Genomic DNA, 21,700 nt, shown 5'->3' with positions numbered 1-21,700 from the left:
TTCAACGAAACATGAATATAATTTTTAATATTAACAAAAATGAAATAATTATGTAAATTGTACTTGGAAACTCGTAAGTATGTGTTGTCTTTTCAAGAAATCCTACAATTATATCACTTATCATACTCTAAATTAGAAATAAATTCTCGAAATACAGTCAGGGCTGGATCTAGACTAGTCTTGTAATTTTTTCTTTCTGCGTTTATATTCTCCACCGATTCGCCTTCTTCTAAATCGATCTTCGTCATCTCCTCAGTAAGAATTTCAATCGTTGGAACATTATCAGTTGAAAATTCATCCACTGTAGAGATAGAGAATGGAACAGATATTTTACCAGTTTTCGGATGGACACAGAAAGGTCCTTTCAAAAGATGATTCATTGTTTCTGTAACTTTTATATCCATCCTTGGATATGTATACTGTAGCATTATTTCATCTATTAAATAAGTATATTTATGATGCTCCTTCTTGGTTTTCTGTAATATATTTAATAGTAAATTCGGAGGAAGTAGATATTGAATGAACTTGAAAATCATAAAAAGTGGTTCATACATCTAGCAAGTTTTCAATGTAACAAACAAACGTATTCCATCTCTGACTGCTAGTTTCCAATGTTTCCATTTGTGATCTTAAGGCTTCTCTGTCTTCAGCATCGTAAATCACGTTTAAAAACTTGGCTAGCCTTTCATTTGTCCCCAGTATGTCTTGTTCTTTCACAATGAATGGTACAAAAATAGGTCTTATCATGTCCAACGCCGAACTAAAATGATATAATCTGCTGCTTGTATATGTTGCATAGAATTAATGTTAAAACTAGTAGATTCTATGCACCTGATCAAGTATTGCGTTCTATTATCAAGTTTTACTTTTTTATACGTATATTTTCCTCCATTTATGATTTGAAAGTACTTTCCAACTGTCTGACGTTCAGATGGGCTTAAAATACGTGCCCTCTGATCGCACACCCAGCAATGAATACCTCTTCTACCAGAGAATACCCATAAAATATGGTTGTATCCAAAGTCAACTAAAAAATGTATAAATAATTATTGCTAAGTTTCAACTTCAGCCAAAACCAGGCAATTCTTTATTATTAATTTGTCCATTTACTTCTTAAACCATTATCCAAGATTTTACATGCAAGTGCCATGAATTTCCAGCATTTGGGACAAATCTGGTCACCGGTGCAGCATGTTCTTATATCATCGTAATCATTTATATCTATGTCAAAAATTAACTCTCTTTCAGTTGGAAAATAGTTATTATAACAAGGTTTCGTTGGACTAAAAAATATTATTGATTATTTATTGTCAGGTAAGCGTTACGATTGTTTAATACTTGCCGAACATTGTACATTGCCCCTATATGAATCTTAGTAGGTTTCAAATTTCTAACTTCAACTTCCAATTTTTTTGCATTATCGAAAGATTGATGACGGATATAGATTTCCTTCTTATTTTTTATTATAGTAAACGCGAATTCTCTACGCTGAAATATAGATTCTGAAACAATATTAGAGAAATAATATGTCGTTTGAAAGAATAGAAAAATTTTTATGAATTCACGTACGATTTCTGTAACTCATCCAACGATAATAGTCTTCGAAAGGAAATAATCTTTTGTAATAAATCGCTAATTCAGAATTTATTGTATCTTCAAAAGGAGTAGACTCCTCTAAATTAATCATTTTGCACGTGTTTGCTATAGTCAGCTATAGTGAAACCACCGAGAAGAGATTTCTAAAGAGCGGTAGCCTTATGGGACTTCGTGTCGCACGAAAGTCTGCAACTTTCGACGCCCTCTAGAATATAATTGCCATCAAAGCAAAAAACAGAATCTCAACGTTTGTTAGCGCGTATATAAAATTATTGAAATACAATTTAACATACAAGTACAGAGATTCTTAAACTGGATTGTTGTTCAAGATTAGCGGCATAATTTTGAATTCTGCGCGATAGTCACACACGTGACCCCCACTCTATTGGCTGGAACGTCGGCCTATTCCTTTTCCGCCCGGCGGTTCCTTGATTCGAAATATTATTTGTGGATAGGAGGATCACCAGGACGATATGTCGAATAATTTATCTTTATTCTCTTGGTAAATGAATATACAAAGTTTACATCTAGTTTGCTTGCTTGCTTATGCGATGCATCGAATAATATTGATACGATGTGACGATAATAGTGTCGGTGTTATAATCGCGCATACCATTTTCCTTTTTCTCTTTTTCCTCGTACGCACATTCAACCTGGTGCCGCGACGCTGTGCCTCCGTGGGAAAACGCAACCACGTAACGCATTAACATAGATCGTCTTAAATTGTAATCGAATCAAACGTAGATCACAAAATGATTTCATAGGCCGTTACGAGTACGCGATACACACGGTGCCGTTCGTTCTCTATGTTCTGTACACATCCTATTACTCTCTATTCTGTGCAGATCGTTCTGTTTCCGACGTTCCATTCGTTCGTATCGCGAAATCAAATAAAATACAGAAGAATCGTTTTCATGGTAGACGTACGTACAATAGAGTTCGCGTGGTCGTTGCCAAAGAAGAAGAGAAAATGGAACGTTGATTCAGGAAATATACCTTTGGTATCGTGCTCCGTGAATATTCGAGGACGCGCGAGAAGCGAGATAGCGTTTAATCGTGAATTAGGATAAATATACCAAGATTAGTCTAATCAGTCTTTATACAATTATTCGTACATATCCGTTAAATTTGTCGCGTTAATATCTCTCCGTCATTCATTCTCGCTCCTTCCTTTCATCCTGCTTGCAAGTCTGATTCGGTTCTTACGATTATTTACAATTGCAGCTTCTTCTTCTTCTTCTTCTTCTTCTTTTTTTATATATATATAAAGGAGTTTAGTCGAAGGCGACGAATCGAACGTAGGCACGGACATATTGGTACACATTTCCTTCTTCTTTCCCTTTCGCGTTACCGTACTACGAGTGCGCGTCTATCACACATACGTACACGCATACAGACAGCTCCGAGGCTTATCTCAGGTTTTCTCTCAGGTGTAGGTAGCGCGAAGAATGAAAAATTGCACCTCGGATAGGTTCTCTCGGGTCAGAGTACTCTTCCGAATCATCTACGTACGTTTTACTCATTGTCAAGGACTCTAGCTGAATCTAAACGAACAAAGTAACTTCTCAGCTAAATGGTAAAAAAATATTTCCGCGAATGTGGCAGCATATTCGACGATACGCTAACGGAATTCTCGGTTTATGATACGACAAGATAATGATTGAACCGCGGATTCTTATGCGAAATGAAATGTTCAGGATGATATCGGTTCGAAAGACGTGTCCTTTCTTCGTTTAAACGTCAAATGTGCATTCAATTGTTTTTTTTCGTAAATGCATCAAATCCGCAGTCGAGTGATGAATGATGATCGATAACGCGAATCGAAGCGATCGCGACGACGGAATCTAATTTTGATTTCTTCGGCCGTTGCAACGACCGCTTCGTTCGCGAGACTCGCGAACAGCAAGAGACCAATGATATGATTGTGAATTCGAATTCGATCTGATTTCCGATGAGGACGGATCGTTCCAATGTCTCGACGAATGATTGATTTTAATCTCAATTTGAAATCATTGATTCTCGATGTTCTCGTTGCCACCGGTTTATGGTCCTCGCGTCGCACGTCGACCAATTAAATTTCTTTTCAAAATTGTATTCGTTCATCGATCGACTAACCGTACATCGATAAGGTGATCCTTTGTTTCAAGACGCAATATCGTTGACGCGTTCCCTACCGTTTTCGAACAAAGATGAAATCAAGTGTGGTCAGCTCCCGTGCAGCTGGAGAATACATTTACGACCGATGCGCGTTGAAAAAATATATGCACGATTAATGCATATAAGCTTTGTCCTTATTCGATTCTAGAAGAATAAATTGAAAATCTCGTCCCTCGCGATCGAGTTCATCTATCCGAGATACTATCGAGGTATCAAAAGTTAGATCCGTTCTCCGCCTAATGCCGATTTCTTCGATTTCGTTTCGCGACGCTTCCACGTGTGAGAGAGGAGATCCGAGCACACATATTTACATACGTACATATATATGTATGTGTCCGTGGATTCACGTCGAATACTTCTAAAAAGAACGTCGTGGCCCGCATCGGGACCGAAGGGTCTCAATTTCCAAATTGCTACTTGCTCGTCTACAGTATCTGGGTCTCAAAAAATATCGACTCGAATCTATTCGAGAATTGCTTTTCTTCTTATTGTTCGTAGTTTCAGTCCGAGAGAGGGGAAAGCTAGAAAAAGCTAAGAAAGGTAGGCTGTCTCGACTTATCGTTAGAGTACTCTTATTAGGTATACGTTATCCGATATTTGGGATTGCTTCAGCTCGCGATATGTGCATGAAAAATATGATACAGATTCTTTACGCGAATTCGTATAAAAAGGTCGATCTGTACACGAGTGTTCGATGTTTCGCGGCAACGCAGCACTGCTCTTGATTTCATCTTTCTCCAATGCGAAAAATCTATGATACGTGTTAGGATACACATGGTCCTCGACGATATTAATCGAAGCAGACGCATTACGCGTTCTGATCCTATTTCAGACAAGACAGATATTCCAAAAATAACGCGCGTACTTCTATCGTGTTCGCTGCAGTTGAGCAGAATTTCTCTCTAATTTTCGCCGACTACGACGACTAACGTCAGACAGAAAACTGTGAAAGTAACGTCTCGTGATTCGCCGAACGAAGCGAAGAAACCGTGCATGTTTTTCCTACTACTCGTGCGTTTAGTCTTATCGTTACGTCGCTGATCATAGAAGTCGAGTCTACGTTAAGGATGTATTGGCTATACAGTCAATCCCAAAAGTTTATGTACCTTAGAAAAACGCATTTCCTATAATTAAAAAGAAATCAGACGTCGGAAGAATAATGCTAATAATAAATAGCTACGTGCTAAAAAGTATAGAANTTCTATACTTTTTAGCACGTAGCTATTTATTATTAGCATTATTCTTCCGACGTCTGATTTCTTTTTAATTATAGGAAATGCGTTTTTCTAAGGTACATAAACTTTTGGGATTGACTGTATAGCCAATATAGCCAATATAGCCTTAATTATAATTACATCGCGTTGGTCTCTTCCAACAGTTTCTCGTGAGATCGTTCGTTCAACCTAGAAACAGTTTCCTCGGATGCAGTTATAGTCTTGAAACGTTGCGAGATTTCGTTTCGTTACATAGAAAATTGAGATTAGCGCCGGAACAGTTCGGTTCGAAATGTTCAGGAAATTTGAATGGCCACTGTTCCCCAAGGAAAACGTTCACGGTGGTCTCTGTTGGTGTACGAATAGCGTAGTTTTCATAGAAAATGTAAGCGGAGTTTATGGGTTAGCGATAGATTCGTATGCTGTGAAAGCTACGCTAAGCTTTCGTCGTTTTTGGATGTTTGAGGAACTCGGCGAATCGTCAGGGTGACACTGTTTGCCCGTGCGCTGTACAACGTCGATCAGGTTTTTAGTCGAAGGAATACGACCGTTCCAAAGCCTTATTTTAATCTGTGATGAAAGCTTAATCAATGAACGCGTGCGATCGTGGAAAGTAATCGGCGAAACGTAGTAAATGTAACGAAACGATATGGCAGTATCGATCAACGAATTGGACGCTGAATCCAATCACAGATCATTGCAATTGAGATACAATAGTATTATGGCAGTCACTCGTTTTTCGACTTTCTATCTGGCGCGGCCATTCTAGGCAAATGAAACGTAGAACAAAGAATAAAAAAAAAAAATGGATGATCGTTTCCATTCTCCGTGATCGATTATGTTTGTATTCGCCGCCTCGATTCCGTACGCTAAGTAGTTACTGTAATATTGTTTTGCTGTTCAGTTTCAAGCGGCATATGCGATTATTAAATTATTTATTTTCGCGAGTCAGATATCGGTGGACACGCGATACCGAACGCGGAACTAACAGTCTAAGGGAAGTTTCTAAGAAAGGGAATCCGACAAGAGAGAAAAGGTTTCCTTAATTGCTTTTTTTCGATTATTTTGTGCGTTGATTAACGAGTATCGAGCATAAGATATGTCTTTTCTGTGTTCAAATGCATCGTGCGTTTTGGTATCGAGAGATATTTGATATGGAAGAACGAGATACACGCGTCGAAGTCGACAGCGAGAGTACAAAATTCATCTGTTCGCTTTCGACTCGTACTTAATTTAAAATGACCACACGTTCCGTCGGTTATCGCGAATACATGATATGTAGAAATGGTCGTGAGTCGATGTCCGAGAAACCTTTTCTGTCTTCGAGACTCTCTTTGAGATTCGATCCGCGAGTATGATCGGCGATCGTCCGTGAGCGAGAATAAAGTGGCCGGGAATTTGGAATCTAATCGGTTCCTAGTGAGGCAAACACGTGTCGGAGTCGCCGCTGCTGGCCATGGAAAAGTTGGCCGAGTCGCGATCAGTCTGTCTGATCTGCGCGGTGGCGGTCAACTTGCCGTTGACCTGAGGCGCTTGGGGGAAGGTGTGGTGGCCGGGCAGGGCCCACGGTTGCGTGTGCAGTTGCACGGGTGGAAACCTTTTGACGAAGGGGTTGCTCGGGGTGGGCGCGATTCCGTGGATGAGTCTGACGCCGTTGTGATGGGACGGTAGAGTGGTGTGGGCGGGAACGGTGGCGTGCATCTGCGGCGGGACGAACGTGTGCCTCGGTACCGAGCCGCAACTTCCGCTCGAGCCAGCCAAATGCGAGCCCGCGCCGGTGCTGTGAGACGCATGGGGCAGAGGCATGGTCGAGCAGTGCGGATAAGTTACGACCGGTTGCGTCGGATAATGCGGTAAAGTCGCGGAGGACGCGTGCACGCGAACGTCGTTGCTCTCCGTGAACGAAGTCATCCTCATGTTGGTGGAACGACCGAACGGTTCCTCGTTCGGATTCAGAGGATCCGTCAACTTCGTCCTGGACAATTTCCTTCGTATGACCACCGTCGCTTCGTTCGGGTTCTCGAGAATCACCGCCGGGCAACCGGATGCCGGAACCTCGTTCGCGGTCGTGCTCGCGTTACCGGTCGCGTTCGCGTTTCCGTTCGCGAACAGCGGCACGTGATTCGCGTACTGAGGGGAGGCGAAAGACTGACTCGTTCCCGGCCGACTGTTCGGCGGAGAGAAAGCGGTCGCCGCGGTCGGCGGCTGCATCCCTCGTTGCAGAGAACAGCTACGCCATTGATCGCGAGATTCCTCGGTACCGGAAGCCCGTTGCTCGACTCCGGTGCTCGTCAAGTCGTCGACGCTGGTCGCGCGTCTCTGGCAGCTGCCGTTGCTCCCGTTGCTCGCGTTACTATGAACCCCGCTCGAAGACGTTTCACTGTGGCTGCTGGCGTTGCTCTGTCCCGCGACGGAACCGGCTCCGCTACCGCCGCCCGTGATGACCGCGTCCAGCGGCGGGGAATTGGAGGAATCCGAACGTGGAGTCAATTCCTCGTGCGGCATACCCGAATCAGCTCGACGCAGGCATCGCGGCGTTTGTCCCCCGTTCGTCTGGAACCAACCCGTATCTCTTGAAACACGTATTCTAGATTTCCCGTGTCGTCGTTGGTCTCATTCCGGTTTTAGTCACGCGACGTTTTTGGAGTTAGGAGATAAGACACAGTTTAGCAAGTTGTTAGTACCTGAATGTTAGTGGTTAGTGTCGCTGTGACAATTTCGGTAGTCGGTGCGCAAGTTGGAGTCGGTGGTGGCAATGGAAGTGGCTCCGAAACGGGATCAGGCAAAGGGTCTGGAGTCAAGAGAGGCGAGGGGTCGCCTTCCGAGGGTTGAAGATCGCGGTTTGCGCTCGCGTAGTACGTCACTTGGTCGTCGTTTACGCACTCGAGCAGCTGTTGAAACGTTTGCCACGATTAATTAGCCAATCTCGTGTCAAGACACACGACCGTCAACATTTTCATATTCGTACACCTATTCGTAATAATGTTTGATAAAAGGAGGGGAAACGACGACGAGCAAACACGCTGAAATGATTCTTAAACACCGTCGATCGGAATTTTTCAACGGTGTGCACCGACTGTTTCGTGTACCTAGAATGTTTTGTACTTGTCGTTTGAACGTCGCGTCGATGTGAAGCTATTTTTGCGACGTGCGTACGTAGATCGATACTCTAAATGGTAGGACTGGAAGAATCGAGCACGTGCACCATCGTCGGGTCGAGTTTTTCTGGTCTATTACAAGCACTGGCAGATGTTAGCGTCGTGTTAGAAGCGGAAAAGAAAACGAAATGAAAAACACAGTTCTCTGGGTCTCACGTCTCCGAATTTAGGAATACCGTCCCGTCGAGTAACCAGCCACCTCTCCCACTGTCGAAGCAGAACGAAATGAAATTAAGAGAAAAATAAGCAACGAGTATCGGATGAGAAACATTTCTCACAGCGGAGGGGACGTTTATTTATTATGTTGAAACCGAGCGAGCGAGATGATTATACCTTGTTCTCCTCGGACGTCGAATCGTCGGCTGGATCTAGAGACGTGATCAGCGGTATTTCTCGTAGCGTGGCGTAATCGCCGTCGTCTTCGGGGCCCCCGTCACCGGTGCCTCGTCTGACTTTTCCCTTATTACTGGAATTCAAATGACACGTGTTGTACATTGAAAGTACTGCGCTTCGAAGATAGATAGAGACAGCGGGATGCGGGCGAAAGTGGAAGAGAGAAGAGGAACAATCGGAAGACATCGATAGCGATAACAACTTTTACTACGTTCAGCACGACGTTCAGCGTAATAAAAGAGGAAATTGTTCGGTCGAATTATTTTACATTGTCTCGTCATGCGTTGCACCGTGCACCACGCGATTATTTCAAATCCAAAGCGCTTGCTGTTGTTTTTAAATAGTTAATGAAGAAAGGGGGTACGCAACGGTATTCTGTTTAAAGCACACAATCGTAACGCGCGTGTGCAAGCACGGCACGATGATGATATACGGTAATGAAAAAAGACCAAGGTGAAACGACAGGATCGATATCGTACGACACTTATTAGCATCAGAAGCGAGGACACGATCGGAATCGCACAGAAAGCTTACAGATAATAGATGGATTGAAGAGGGAAGAGCATGGTCACACGTTAACGATACACATAGAACCATACAGAAAGACATCAAGAGGAGGGAGGAGGGTAGTTACCGCGAGCCTGACGTACTAGGCAGATCGTTAAAGGTGACTTTCGGTTTCAACTTCTTGTTCAGCCAACCCTTTTCCATGTTCGGTGCTGCGTTCGCTTCGCTCGGCGATCTGGGAGGCGATGGACGCAGTTTCGGTCTCAACCAGTAGATCTGCTCGTCGTCTCCGTCCACGGAATCTCCGTTAGCTCCTGTAATCCATCCATCATAGACAGATATCATCCGTGTTATCTCTCAAACTCAGAAATCGATATAATTAAATTCGTATATGTAGACGTTGAGTATACCTTGAGATCGCGCTTTTCTCTCGATCGCAGCCTTCTGTATCACGCTCATGATGGCTTTCTTCGGCGAAGCGTCGGCTATGGTATAAGTCCTGCCGTTACCAACGACCAACAACGGCGCGTTAGTCCCATCGTCGTCCTCCCTGGCCGATAGCAGATCCACGTCCGTGACGAGTTTCACGGATCTCGCCGATCGGACGGTCGCACGACCGATCGTCACTCTCAATTTGAACGTCCATCGTTGCTTGATCGTCAGGAAGATCCACAACACCAGCCACAGGAACAAGTGGAGAACGGTGCTGACCACGCAAGCTAAGATCACACCGTCGAGACTGCCACGATAAACGACGCTGTAATCGTACAGCAACGGTGCGCTACAAATCGCAATTGCCAGGAACACGCAAAGGGCGGTGCAATGAATGAAATACACCCAGCCGTTCCGGTTCCGATTCTCTTTCGGCAAGATCACTCGACGCTCGCGTTCCTGATTCAAAAACGCCGTGAACCTGACCACAGAAATTGTTCGACTCAGCTTCTTTCTTTCTCGAATCGGAATCCGTCGACTTACCTGCCGTAAGCGTAGAAGTACATCACCATGCTGGAGCAGAGGACCAGCAGTGAGGAGAGAGCGAACAGGACCAGAGTCACGTGTGGGTTTAGTAAAAAATACGTGTCTCCGAAGAAGGTCGATATGCTGCTGGTGGTCGATATCGTGCGATATTGCTGCCGGAGAACGGGCAGCACCTTCAAAGGTCCCATCAGCTGAACCTGAAAATGAAAAATAAATCAGGATACGTTCTGAGAAATTGATAATTGAATTCGGTACGACAGACTGAAACGAGAATTGTCACTTGCCTTGTAGAGAACGGACATCCCGACGTAGGCCAGCAAACTCTGGACGGAGTTCGCCACTAATTGAAGACTGAAGATCGTGGCCAACGCTTTGTTACACGACCAGAAGACCGCCGGGTACCTCACGGAATAGACGCCCAGAGCAATCGCGTAGTTCAAGTATTCCAATGTGATAGGTCCGTACGATTCGGCTGAAGGAGATAAATCGTTTGTGGATTCGCGTGACGGTCGAAGAAAAGTGAGAAGAAGATTATCTTACGAGTTTCGAGTTCGAGATCCAAATTTTCCGGATGATCCAAATCGGCTAGACTGTTCATCGTCAACGACATCGTTTGCCCCGTCATATTTCCAGCGGGTCTGAGCTTCGGTCTGATCGTCGTCGTCGACGATCTTCCCATGTTTCTCGTTTTCGATCGTTTCGCGTTACTGCTCTTCACGATCGACTTAGCCGCCACCGGTCGCTTGGCTACGTTTCCGTATTTCGCGACTTCTAAGCCACTTTTCGAGGTGCTCGTCGAATTCGTCGTCAACGATTGCATCGACGGTATTGCTCTCGTTGCGTCTACCGTCCTTGTCGAGGATTTTATAGTACTCGTCCCTATCATTCTACTTGTCGTCGTGCTCGTTCTCGCAGTGTTCGATTCCGTCGTTGCCATCGACGATGCCGCGTTCGATTTTACGGTCTCGTTGATCGCCGACGGTGACTTCGGAGCGACAGTAATTTCCTCCTTCCGCGTGGTCGTGCTCCTACCGGTAGTTACAGCGGAAATTGTACTGGTACTCGAAACCGGTGCATGACTGGGTCTAAGTAGACCGAGGTAATTATTCGTAACGTCCCGCGGCCGAGAATCTGGTTTCTCGATGAGATCGGTTAAGTTGAACGCGGCGGTGGTGATATCGTTCGCCACGCTATCGTCGTCGCTGTCGGGTGACAGCGTGACGAAGGGCTGAGGCGTTATGAAACTAGTCAGGATGCTGAGATTCACGTTCGGGTTCATGAAGCTCGATATCACGAGCCGATCGCGATGCGTCACCAGCCAATCCAGATCCGTGCGCCATATCGCTTCTGCAAAACAGGATTTTCCCGTCTATATCGAACGAGGGAAACTGAGAAACGAACGGCTAGAAACACGATGATTCAACGGCAATAACTGTTCCCTATTTTTTCAATTCGCTCCGTCAAAATGAAGGAATAAAAAGAATCGTTGAACGAGATTGGGTATCGAGGAGAATCGATAGGCGGGTCATCGACGTAAATCGTTCCGGATGGGAATAGGAGGAGATCGTTGTATCTGAACGGGGAAACGACAACTCCTGCGGCAAACTGTATGCACACACCTGGCCGATCAATACGCGAAGCAGGACGTACTCAGGACGAAGTTGCCCTGTTACATCCCGACGGCCCTTTTATCCATGCGCGAGTCGTTTTATCCTATAACGATGTTATCCTGAACCGGAAGCTACGATCGCTCGCCTATTCTTTGTCTCAACGTCTTAAGAAAATTACACGCGTTTCATCTCGGAGGAATGGAATTTCTAATCTAACAGATGACGATCTCGGGAGCAGAGAATTAGAATCGAGACCGTCGCCCGATGTACGGAGTATTTAATTAATATGAAAACTGGTTTAATAAATACTGGAAGAGAAAATGACTGACCTTTCGGTAAAAATCCGGCGTGTATCAGCCTGGCTTCCATGAGGAGCGAGGGTAGCAAGAAACACATCGCCGTGCAGAGATGTATGAAGGCAGCTGTGGGACCTCCGTGCCGCCATAAATTATTAGCCAAACCTGTGCCAAACCGAGCGAGCCTCCCGTCAAGATAAATCTATTTACCCCGGAACAACGAGGGATAAATTGTTACTCACTGTGATCCGGATTGTTGGTGAGCAGCGTGGATGGCGGATCGCGCGAACACGCGCTCAAATGACGACCGAGTTTCACTCCATCGTTGGCTAGATTGCCGAGCTTTAGAAAAGCTGCACCGAGCAGTACTGGTAATAGGACCACGCCGGTACCGGCCAGCACCAAACACGCGTACAATTCTACCTTCGCCGGTGGAGCGTCCGCGGGCCAAGGTAACGACAAGTACGCTGCCACGGATAATTAATACTTAAATATTAATCGCGTTTATACAACGCCTGGCGTTTTCGCACCAGAGGTATGAATTCTTAAAATTGTATCAAACGGCCGAGCGCGTGAGTGTTGAGAGAAAATCGAGCGAGCCTTACCGGCGAAACGTTTGGCGTATCTCAGACCGATGTAAGCTTGAAACGCGACCGCCAAAACTCCGTACCAGACGGACCACAGGCTGTTGACGTGGCCTCGTATGCAAGAGTTTCGTTTGCTCGACCTCCTCGGCTTCTTAGTCTTGCCGGTGCTCGTGACACCGCTCGAATTTATGCTCGAAACTATCGGAAGCGGTTTCAACGGCTTCTTGCACTTCACTTGGTTTACATCGTTATTGTTCTCGTAACCCATTAAGCTTCCGGTCATAGACATCTTGTTCTGGAACAGACGCGTTCCCTTCGTCAGAAAACCGCCACTTGAAGCGGTTTCGATGGTGCCGAGCTACTTACCGAATATTTCTTCTATGTTTCTCGTAGTCGTCTCAATGTTTCGTAGTAGACACTCGACGATCGGCTCGGAGATCTGACATCTTTATCGGTGACAGGCCGCCTGCAACAGTAAACATCGTATTTGAGATCGTAAGTCGAGGGGAGAATAGGTGAGAAAAGAAAAGAGGCATTGTTCTGAAAGTCTCGCAGAAAATTGCTCATCTGTTCGCGAATTCCTCCATGCTTCTCCGGTCGTGAAAGCGATGACGAGGCTTACGGGGGCAACAAAAATGATCGAGGCTGCACAGACGATCACGGGAGCGAGGGTCGGAACAGAAGAGGGCTAGTGTACCGTGATAATTCTAGTGCCCTTACGACCACGAATATCTCGCCCTCTCTCTCTCTACCTTTCTCTCTCTCTCTCTCTCTCTCTCTCTCTCTCTCTCTCTCTCTCTCTCTCGTTCTCTCGTTCTCTGAAAATCCTTCAGAACCCCTTGCGCGAGTTAACTGTTGCCACTCTTGCTACAGACAACGGTGCACATTTGACGCCTAGCGGCGCAGCCGCGGGTTTGTTTCCTTCTCAATTAAACCCCCTCTTCGATTTCGAACCGGACGACCAAGTGCCTTTAATTACTTCCGACCAACACGTTCCACTGTTAAAAATAATGGGTTTCCTTGAGAAACGAGTTGCCACGTTCATTACCTCGGAAACCTACGAAATAACGATACGCGTTGTAAAAAGAGAAGTTCGCGAGATGGGTAAATAGGATCGATATAGAATCGTTAGCGTTCGCGCTTCGTTTGCTCGTGCGAGCTCTTTGTGCCTCTAAGAACCTATAGCCTCTCCTCCCTTTAGGTATGAATCTCGATTCAGGGGCAAACTAAACTTTCCCCGTTACTTCTCGCCGAAGACGAACGAAGCCGATTCTTTGGTTTCTTCGGCGACAAAAGCTGGTTTCCCGGGATGATTACTTCCCCTAGAATTCCCCTTCTAGTTAGATATTGCTCTCGGTCTCGCTTTGCTCTCGACTTCGAAAGAAGGAAGCGATACCACAGAGACCTGGGCTCCTCGCGGTTCGAATATCTCGTCGAGGAAACTAATCCGAACAAAAGGGCTGAAGCCTTTCAGCTTGCGTTTGATGTAATGCCGAAGAAGAAACAGAAAAGAAAGGCGAAGGAGGTTTAATCACGTCTAGTATAAAGATGATCTCGAGATAGTTGACCTATTTGTCGATTAAGATATCCGAAATATCCGTGCAATTGTTGTTCGAAATTGCAATCCGAATCCTGAGATTATCAATTGCCACGTTTCCGAACAATGCAGTAATAAATAGATATCGTTTTATCGATTTTATTGCGCTTTAAATATTGGCGTTGCGTACACGCCGTGTATCATATTCGACTAAGAACGTCGTGCAAGGACGGAATTTGTAGTTTTCCGTAAAAATCGGGTCTCGTCACGTTTTCGTCGGCATACATTGAAAGTCCATTACACAAAAAGCAAAATGCAATGTCCCAAAAAGAATCGGTGAGCCGCGTCGCGGAAACCATTTACGGGCAGCGTTAGTGGCTCGAGTAGTCGGGTTTCTTTTCGAGAACGTGAAAGGCCTAAAAATTGTGCCGCTTTTCAAAGGGTTACGTTCTTTGGAAAGAGATTCTGGTTTCACCGCGTCTGAGAGCTGGAGAACGTTTTAGACATACACACCAGTTCCAGTTAAAACGTGCTTGTAATTCGTCGAGCAATCAGATTTGCGGCCGAACATTTTTACTCGTTTCGCGGCGATAGGACGAGGTACGTAGACACGCGCGTCTACGGAACGTTACACGTGGGTGTAACGCGGAACACCGTTTTCCGGACTAATTTATCGCAATGATTCGTGTACCGGGTGGTTCCGTGGAACGAGGTAGGGGAAACGACGTTCGTAAGGGGAGACAGGGAAACGTAACGCGGGTCGACGGGCTCGCCGCGGCGCGCTCGAGAAATTGTTCGAGACGTATGGCGGCAAGCGTGATGGAAAATAGAACGAACGTTTCGGTCGAGCGGGAAGCGGAGGAAAAATCAGCTTCCCCCTTTTCCTCCGGGGAAACAAGGAATCGTCGAGAAGGGTGAAAAGAATTCTGATGAAATTGCAAGCTCGTCGTGAGCCATTTCGGTGTCGCCTGCAGATATTCTCGATGAATGGTTATTAGAATGTAGGTTACAGTTTATGTGTTTAAGGCGGATAGGAAAAAAGTCTTATTTCGCAGGACGGACGCGTGGGCGTGGGCGCCTCGTACCGTGTTTCATATCCGTCCCCGTATAATCTGTCAAACTGTCAATGCGATCTCCCTGCTCACCGAGCAACGACAGACCGCCGCCGTCATTGCACTCGGCAAAGTAAAAGCTGAATTTCTTCGGGACCGCTTAAACATTCGGTTCGATTCAATGAATTGCATAAAATCTATTGAATAAATATGTATTTTTCGGGTGAAGTTAACTATATGCGAAACTACGCGGACGGAGGAGCATTAGCCGGTGATTGCCGTTTCGTGTTCCCGTCAATCCCGTTGCCTTCAATTCGCGGCTCTTTCCACTCACCCTGGCGCGTCGTTCACCTTCCGTCGGCTCGATTAACTTTAAACAAAACGACGATCGATTTTCAACGGGGACGGACGGGTCTCAGATGTCGAAATTATGCGGAGACGATCGCGTAACACGGGAAGATAGGGTAAAGTTGATTAAAAAGCAAAGTTATTGAGCGGGTAGAGGCGCGCGTCGATGATCCTCCGCGGAATGCAATATCGGTCGAGAATGGAGCCCGGCCATTGGATTCTCGACCTGCATTCGCTCTCGTCGAGGACAATGCATGGAGGTCCCTTTTGTTTGTCGGTCAACACCGTAGGCATCGATAACGACGAGTAGCTGGCAGGCTGCCAATGGTTAGCTGCCGCTGTGTGTTCGAGCAGTCAGAGAGACATCGACACCTCAATTATCGACGCCAACCGATCGCGTTCAGAACACGTTCGCGACGAGACGCGTTTTAACGTTCATCGTTTCATTCGCGTTCCCGTTTCCCGTTTCTCGTTCGGCTTCCTCTGCCGTGTTTCTAGAGAATTTTTCCAGAGTCCTGTTGGATGCCTGCCAGCGGGTTCACCCTCGGCGGCTCCCTCCGCTGCACTCGCGGCTCCTTTCTCTAGCTTTTTTACCAAGCAAAACTGGCAAATAGCTGCGCCCGTATAAAAACAGCTTTTTTCAAGTCGAGTACGCGGGCTCGAGTCGAAAAGAATGACCTACGCAGTTGATTAAGGTGGTTCCGACGGCAGATCCTAAAGGCCGTGAAAACGTGAGGTTCTGTACTTTTAAATTTTATTATCTGAAAAATTTACGTACGTTCATTACGAGAATAACATAAAACAATTTGCAGTGTCTTGTATTTCAATAGAACAGCCTTAACGAAGTACACCCTTTCATTTTTATAATTGAATTTCCTATTTGACCCGGACCGTTGTTTACGCGCCCAGCTAATCTCCATAAAGCTCCTTCCATTCTCGTTTCGCGCTCGCTTCCGTTCCGCGATATTCCGATACGATGCACCCGCGTGCATTACAGACTAAAGACGAGTGGGCGACCGTAAATTCTCGCGAAAATCCAGGCCGAAATCGGTGATGCGTCGTGGCGTAATCATCGACAACGCGTTCATTATCGGGAATCTACGTGAATTGCAAACACATTATTTCCATTTTCGATATTTTTCACAGCAGACATTCTCTCCGAACACAGAATTTCTCCGAATAGCATCCCTGGTAAAAATTTATTTGATCCGATAACACGACGTCTGATAGGAACGCGTAAAAAAACGAATTTTACAAGCTTCGTGTCACGTTTGCATTTCGAAATTTTACACGTTTCTGTTTAGTGTTATTTTATTACATATTTGATGAAAAAGGTACGGGTAGTATTTACTCGATTCACGCATCGATTCTTTGGTGAACAAAGCAACCGTGCGGCGTGTATAGGTATACCGCGTATGTACATGAACCGCGAAACTCCGAGAGCTTTTGCCTTTACCCTTACCGGAAATCGATTTTCTATCAAAACATCTACGCTCTGAGGTTCGATATTGCCTGGCACCGCGAGCGTGCCTCTATCCTCGTTCCGTGAATTCAGAAAACTTGATTTCCTGCTCGTCACTCGTTACTCTGACGTCGATCCGATTGGCCACGGGTTCACTGTACTTCGTGAACGCGAATATTTCTGTTGTTCACGCGACCCCGATTTTTCGACGGTAACTACACGCGTAGGGATCACGCGAAACGAGATGCAAAATGTTCGCGAGCCCATGGGAGGCAGAAAATTAGAGCGGACGGTGGCAGGGACGGAGTAAAAATGTACATAGCTCGGTTGTTTGGTTGGATAAGCTGCAGAACGACAAACGGATGACAGAGCAGGAAGGGTGATCCGTGAAAGCGTGCACGTTTTACAACCAAGCTATTTCTAGATGGGAAGGTTCAATGAAATCGTGATTCGAACATCGGGCGAAACCCTCGTGCGATCGTAACCACTACGGCCGGCACGCGCGTTCCCAGTTGTATACAGGAAATTTTTTAACATCAGCTCTGGTTTAGAAGACGAGAACGATAAACGAGCCGAAATCGTTCAGCGCAGGTGCCTTCATAACGCTGCAACGGGAAACGCAGCTGCCCGGAATGTTTCTTCGCGTCGCTTCTGCTCGGCTTTCCCCGGTAAATCGATAGAACGAGGTCGACCGGAGCTCCGAGGGCCACCATTCTTTTACTCCTCGATTCGAAACCGGAAGTACCCACCAAGTTTCGTGAAACCAAATCCCAAACGATACGATCGGTGACTCGTGCAATCGATTTCTCTCGATCACTCGTATACTTTATATGCGCTCTCGTTCTCGCGAAGAACGATTCACCTCTCGTTTAATAATCCGACGTAGCATAGTTTCTTAATTTCTTATGGATGCGACGATTATCGTCGGCTCGAAAGAAACGAGCCATTATTTCTCGAGCTGACGAATCTCGCATCGACCGAATCGAATCTCCAAGGATGATTCATCGCCCCTCGTTCCTCCGTCTTCATCCCCCAAGACGTTCCTCGGCAAGGATAGTTTCAGACTTTTCGCGGGGTTCGAAGGATGACTCATGCTCGCGCTCGGGATTCACCCTCGATTCCGGCCGGCCCTCGAATCGCCTCGGGATGCTGTAACGCGAGTTGTTACTCGAAATCTTGTTTCCAATTACCTACCTCTAATCGTCTGCCTAACTTTACACTTCAAGTTCCTTCGTATAAATGTTAGATAGCTATAAATCGAGGAGTTTTGACGAAGTTGCAGGAATCGCAGATGGATTTGACCCGAGGCTCGGTCGCATCGGTGTCGCGACACAAAGCGAGCATTCGATTAAAATCGAATCGAGTGCTCGGCAAACTCGATACCCTACGGTTTAATTTCCGTTGACCGAATCAATTAATTTCCCCTGGAGTACTCGTTCGCGAGTTTCCTGGTTATTGCCATGGGACCGTACCTACTAACTAATAAACCTTTCCGATACGCAAATCGCGTCGCGGAGTGAAAGCGAACGACGAACGAAAAACAAGCCTCGTTTCCTCCCGTTTCCGCTCCAATTCGATCTCGGGTAAACTCTGATCGGATCGCACAGACACTACTTGGCCTGTTTCCGTGAAGATAGAAAAAATAAATACGCGCATTCGTGTCACACGTACTTTTGTTGGTTTCGCAAGGGTTCGCACAGTTTAGATCGGTTTTCTCGTGGATCTTGTTTGCTAATTCAGAAGTTTTTTTTTTCTCGGATAAAAGAGACAATAGTACTCGTTCATACTCCGGCGTTAAATCTCGTATTCTCTTCCTTTCGCGTTTCCTTCCTTTCTTCCCCTAGCTGCACACCTCCCGGGGCATTCCATTTAATCAATACCCGATGCTACGCGCACACATTGCCAAACATCGGAATCTGAACCCCCATCTCCATCGGGAATTTCGACAGAATTTGTTCCTTTGTGAGCAGCACCGTGCGGTTGACATTGCACGTGCATGCTGCATCGAGCCAGATAAGACTGCGCCGAAGTTACCTGCATCGACGTCGCGGCTGTTACAATCGAATCGATTTCTTCTTTCGCGTATCCAAGTTTCATACATAATTTACTCGCGTCGTGTACACGGGACAATTTGAAGACGCGGCGAAACCGACTTTGATCGAATTCTAACGTGAACGTATACGCGTATGTGTACACGCGACCGATAATGAGTATGGGAGCCGTCAGGTCTTGGCTCGACACCGACGCGATAATTACCTATCGGGAACCCGCTAAGGGGATGCCAGCCGGAATAATTCGATAGACGATATATGTATGTATAGACCGAACTTGCTACTGAATTGGAACATCTTCTTCTAATTCCTGTCGCAGCCGTCGTCGAGCTCCGACAAATGATTTATCACCGTAATTAGAGCGACTTGACCAAAACGTGACGTCCGTATTGATCGGTTTTAAACAAGTTAGATTCGGTCGAAATCCAGCCCTAACCATAGTAATCCGGTTGATACCGGCGCATCCTTCCTTTATGGATCAACTCGGCCAGGGAATGTTAATGCTTTTACGAACGTAATTAGTTTTGCGGCGGAGGGAGATCGTGTTCGATCAATCCCATTCGGTATTTCCACCGAAGACTGTCGCGATCGCGAAAGGGGAGGATTATCGAGAACGTTGCACGTGCAAACGGATTAAAACATCATCCACCGATATCGCTGCATCGCAGATTTTCATGCCAAACGTAACGTTTATGGTATGAATTTAAAAATGCAATTTAAATTCCTGTGCAGCGTTTAATACTTTCATGTACTCTTCAATCCCTTCATAAATACATAAAATCTGTAGTCTAGACATTACGAAAAGCGAGTCGATTTAAAGTAGCAGATCCTCGTTGTTCGTGATTTTTTCACGGAATAAAACAGGGTTGTTTCGTTCTCGTTTAACTTGGTTTCCGGTCGTGTCGAACAGCTTCCAAACGCGATTAGCGAAGGCTTTACGAAACTTGACGCGCTTACAGCACCCATTGTGGAAGGGTGTTATATTTGGTCGCGTTATGTACCGTCGCGTTTATTGAATTTTACCGGGGGGGAGCCAGCGTGGAATTTTTAACGGCTGACCTTTTGTTTTTCCATCGCGCGCGGTCACGCTATTTTTTTTTTTTCCTCGCTTTTCGCCCGGCGGCACGTTCGTTGTACGCCAATTCGTCGATTCATGAAACGAGTTTCGTCGCAGCGATTCGAGATTCGCTTGCTCAAAGTCTCGGGATTCTATTCAAGGGGGTTCGGAGCTTTCCTTATTGCATTTTTATCTCTATTTTTCGTTCGCTTTCGTACATCTGACCTGCCGTGCAGGACGACGCTCTCTCATGTTCGTAGTAATCTCGGATAAAATCCAAAGTGATTGCCTTCCCTTTTCTACGACCGAGCAAAGGAAAGCCTAGTCGTTGGAATTGCAAAGTCGCGGCGAATATTCGAGGAAGAGATCCAGGAACGATAGTTGATAAGCCGGATCAGAAGACAAACCAAATAGTGGACCAGAGCTAGACCGTGCATAATATATGATTCCCCGGAGGAACCTATTATGTTGCTGTTTTACATACGGGTGGCTGGTTAGTGAATTAATTCGCGAAACGAAATACATAGACTCGGTCCGACTGGATTGTCGCGCCGTTCCGCCCATCAATGGGAAATTTGATTGATAGCAACCGAAGCGAGCATCGGGAAAGCACTTTAGATAATTGGATACCGTTAAATCTTATTAACTAAACCGAACAAGTGGCGATTGTCTGGCTACGTACTCCCCGTTGGATAAATTCGTGTTCTATACACTGTTCCCTCTTAAAGAAACGAAGTAATCCGGATATATGAGGAGCTTAACCCGTTTGCATCATGCATCCCCCCCCGCTATGACTGTTCCAACAGAAATGACTATAATATTTCATTTAGCTTCATACAATATTTGATACGATGTAATAATTAAGATAATATTTGATGTAATAATTAAGATAAGAATTGACGCGATGTTCAATACGATAATTGATGTGACATACTGAAAGGACAATTTATGGCTGAGAGTTGGCCGATCGAAACAGCCGGTCAGCGAGCATTGCGAGGTTAAACGATGGTTAGATACAAGTAGAACAAAGAGTGGTATGGGTGTACTACGGAGTGATATTAAATACGGGCGTATCGAGTTGCGAACAAGTCGAGTGTAAACGAACAAGTAAATGCAGCCATGTACAATGTAATCGGGATCCGTGAAAATCGGGAGCGCTTACAGGCTCGTTCTCACAGCGGGGAGACTAGAAACTTAATCGGAGGCGATAACTCGAAGGAACGGACAGAAACGTCGCGTCGTCGTCGCCTTCTGTCCTTTGGAGGAACGCAAAGGCGCCTCTGTGACTCCAATTTGCAGGAATGAATGAGTTCCTTTGAGGGAAACGGTAAACAACGGCAGACCCGTTGACCCATATTCTTACGTCACTGTCAAGTTCTTGCACCGGTTATAAAGCCGTAGCTGATTGCAACACCGCGCGATACCTGCCTTCTAAACTGTCTTCTGGGTCATAAGCATATTCACTATTCATGTATTCATTTATTTATTTATCGCCTTTGTTGAACTTTCACGTACATCATTTTCTTACGTTTACAGATTTTTCTTAAATCTAAACCCGCTACGTTCTTTTGATCTCCACCCCCGATCTGTCCTTTAAGCATATTCATTATTCCTACGTTAATGTACATGTGGATTTATTTAAACTCGGACTTGGAATTCTGAGAACTTAAGGATGTATTGGTTATACAGTCAATCCC

General features: G+C 45.6%; 2 protein-coding genes across 5 annotated transcripts in view; both read right to left on the bottom strand.

Annotated features, from left to right (window-relative positions):
• Positions 1 to 14: 14 nt before the first annotated feature.
• LOC108632247 (DNA primase small subunit-like) lies at positions 15 to 1,724 on the bottom strand. Of its 3 annotated transcripts, none has more exons than XM_026819530.1 (6): positions 1,570 to 1,724; positions 1,343 to 1,502; positions 1,111 to 1,283; positions 832 to 1,027; positions 553 to 760; positions 15 to 476 (listed from the first exon to the last, which is right to left on the bottom strand). In XM_026819530.1, the coding sequence occupies exons 1-6, from the start codon at positions 1,685 to 1,687 to the stop codon at positions 114 to 116; spliced, it is 1,218 nt and encodes a 405-aa protein (XP_026675331.1). In that variant the 5' UTR covers positions 1,688 to 1,724; the 3' UTR covers positions 15 to 113. The 3 variants fall into 3 exon arrangements, with proteins under 3 accessions (XP_026675331.1, XP_026675332.1, XP_017892173.2); XM_026819531.1 differs by having other exon boundaries at positions 1,343 to 1,488; positions 1,570 to 1,621; XM_018036684.2 differs by lacking the exon at positions 1,570 to 1,724 and having other exon boundaries at positions 1,111 to 1,221; positions 1,343 to 1,415.
• A 4,011-nt stretch (positions 1,725 to 5,735) lies between these two features.
• The window catches only part of tinc (transmembrane protein tincar), a 21,427-nt gene continuing 5,462 nt past the window's right edge, over positions 5,736 to 21,700 (bottom strand). Inside the window, exons 2-13 of one of the 2 annotated variants that reach the window (XM_018036800.2) lie at positions 12,863 to 12,962; positions 12,515 to 12,791; positions 12,152 to 12,376; positions 11,943 to 12,074; positions 10,544 to 11,350; positions 10,288 to 10,475; positions 10,001 to 10,200; positions 9,436 to 9,938; positions 9,153 to 9,339; positions 8,459 to 8,591; positions 7,652 to 7,858; positions 5,736 to 7,520 (exon numbers count right to left, since the gene is read on the bottom strand). In XM_018036800.2, coding sequence (XP_017892289.1) covers positions 6,384 to 7,520; positions 7,652 to 7,858; positions 8,459 to 8,591; positions 9,153 to 9,339; positions 9,436 to 9,938; positions 10,001 to 10,200; positions 10,288 to 10,475; positions 10,544 to 11,350; positions 11,943 to 12,074; positions 12,152 to 12,376; positions 12,515 to 12,785 — 3,990 coding nt within the window. In that variant the 5' untranslated portion in view covers positions 12,786 to 12,791; positions 12,863 to 12,962 and the 3' untranslated portion in view covers positions 5,736 to 6,383. The remainder of the gene's footprint in view (positions 7,521 to 7,651; positions 7,859 to 8,458; positions 8,592 to 9,152; positions 9,340 to 9,435; positions 9,939 to 10,000; positions 10,201 to 10,287; positions 10,476 to 10,543; positions 11,351 to 11,942; positions 12,075 to 12,151; positions 12,377 to 12,514; positions 12,792 to 12,862; positions 12,963 to 21,700) is intronic. The other variant, XM_018036801.2, reaches the window with a different exon arrangement.

The sequence above is a fragment of the Ceratina calcarata genome, unplaced genomic scaffold (assembly GCF_001652005.2).
Source record: "Ceratina calcarata isolate Rehan_Ccalc_2016 unplaced genomic scaffold, ASM165200v1 scaffold153.2, whole genome shotgun sequence".
NCBI lineage: Eukaryota > Metazoa > Arthropoda > Insecta > Hymenoptera > Apidae > Ceratina > Ceratina calcarata.
This window is presented reverse-complemented; position numbering and strand designations above follow the sequence as displayed.

Bases quoted from the DNA above. Each gene is read 5' to 3' on its own strand.
- LOC108632247 (XM_026819530.1), bottom strand. From the start codon at position 1,687: ATGATTAATTTAGAGGAGTCTACTCCTTTTGAAGATACAATAAATTCT. The intron at 1,503-1,569 runs GTACGTGAATTC...ATATTGTTTCAG, and splicing joins TTGGATGAGTTACAGAAATC to AATCTATATTTCAGCGTAGA. The intron at 1,028-1,110 runs GTAAATGGACAA...TACATTTTTTAG, and splicing joins CTTGGATAATGGTTTAAGAA to TTGACTTTGGATACAACCAT.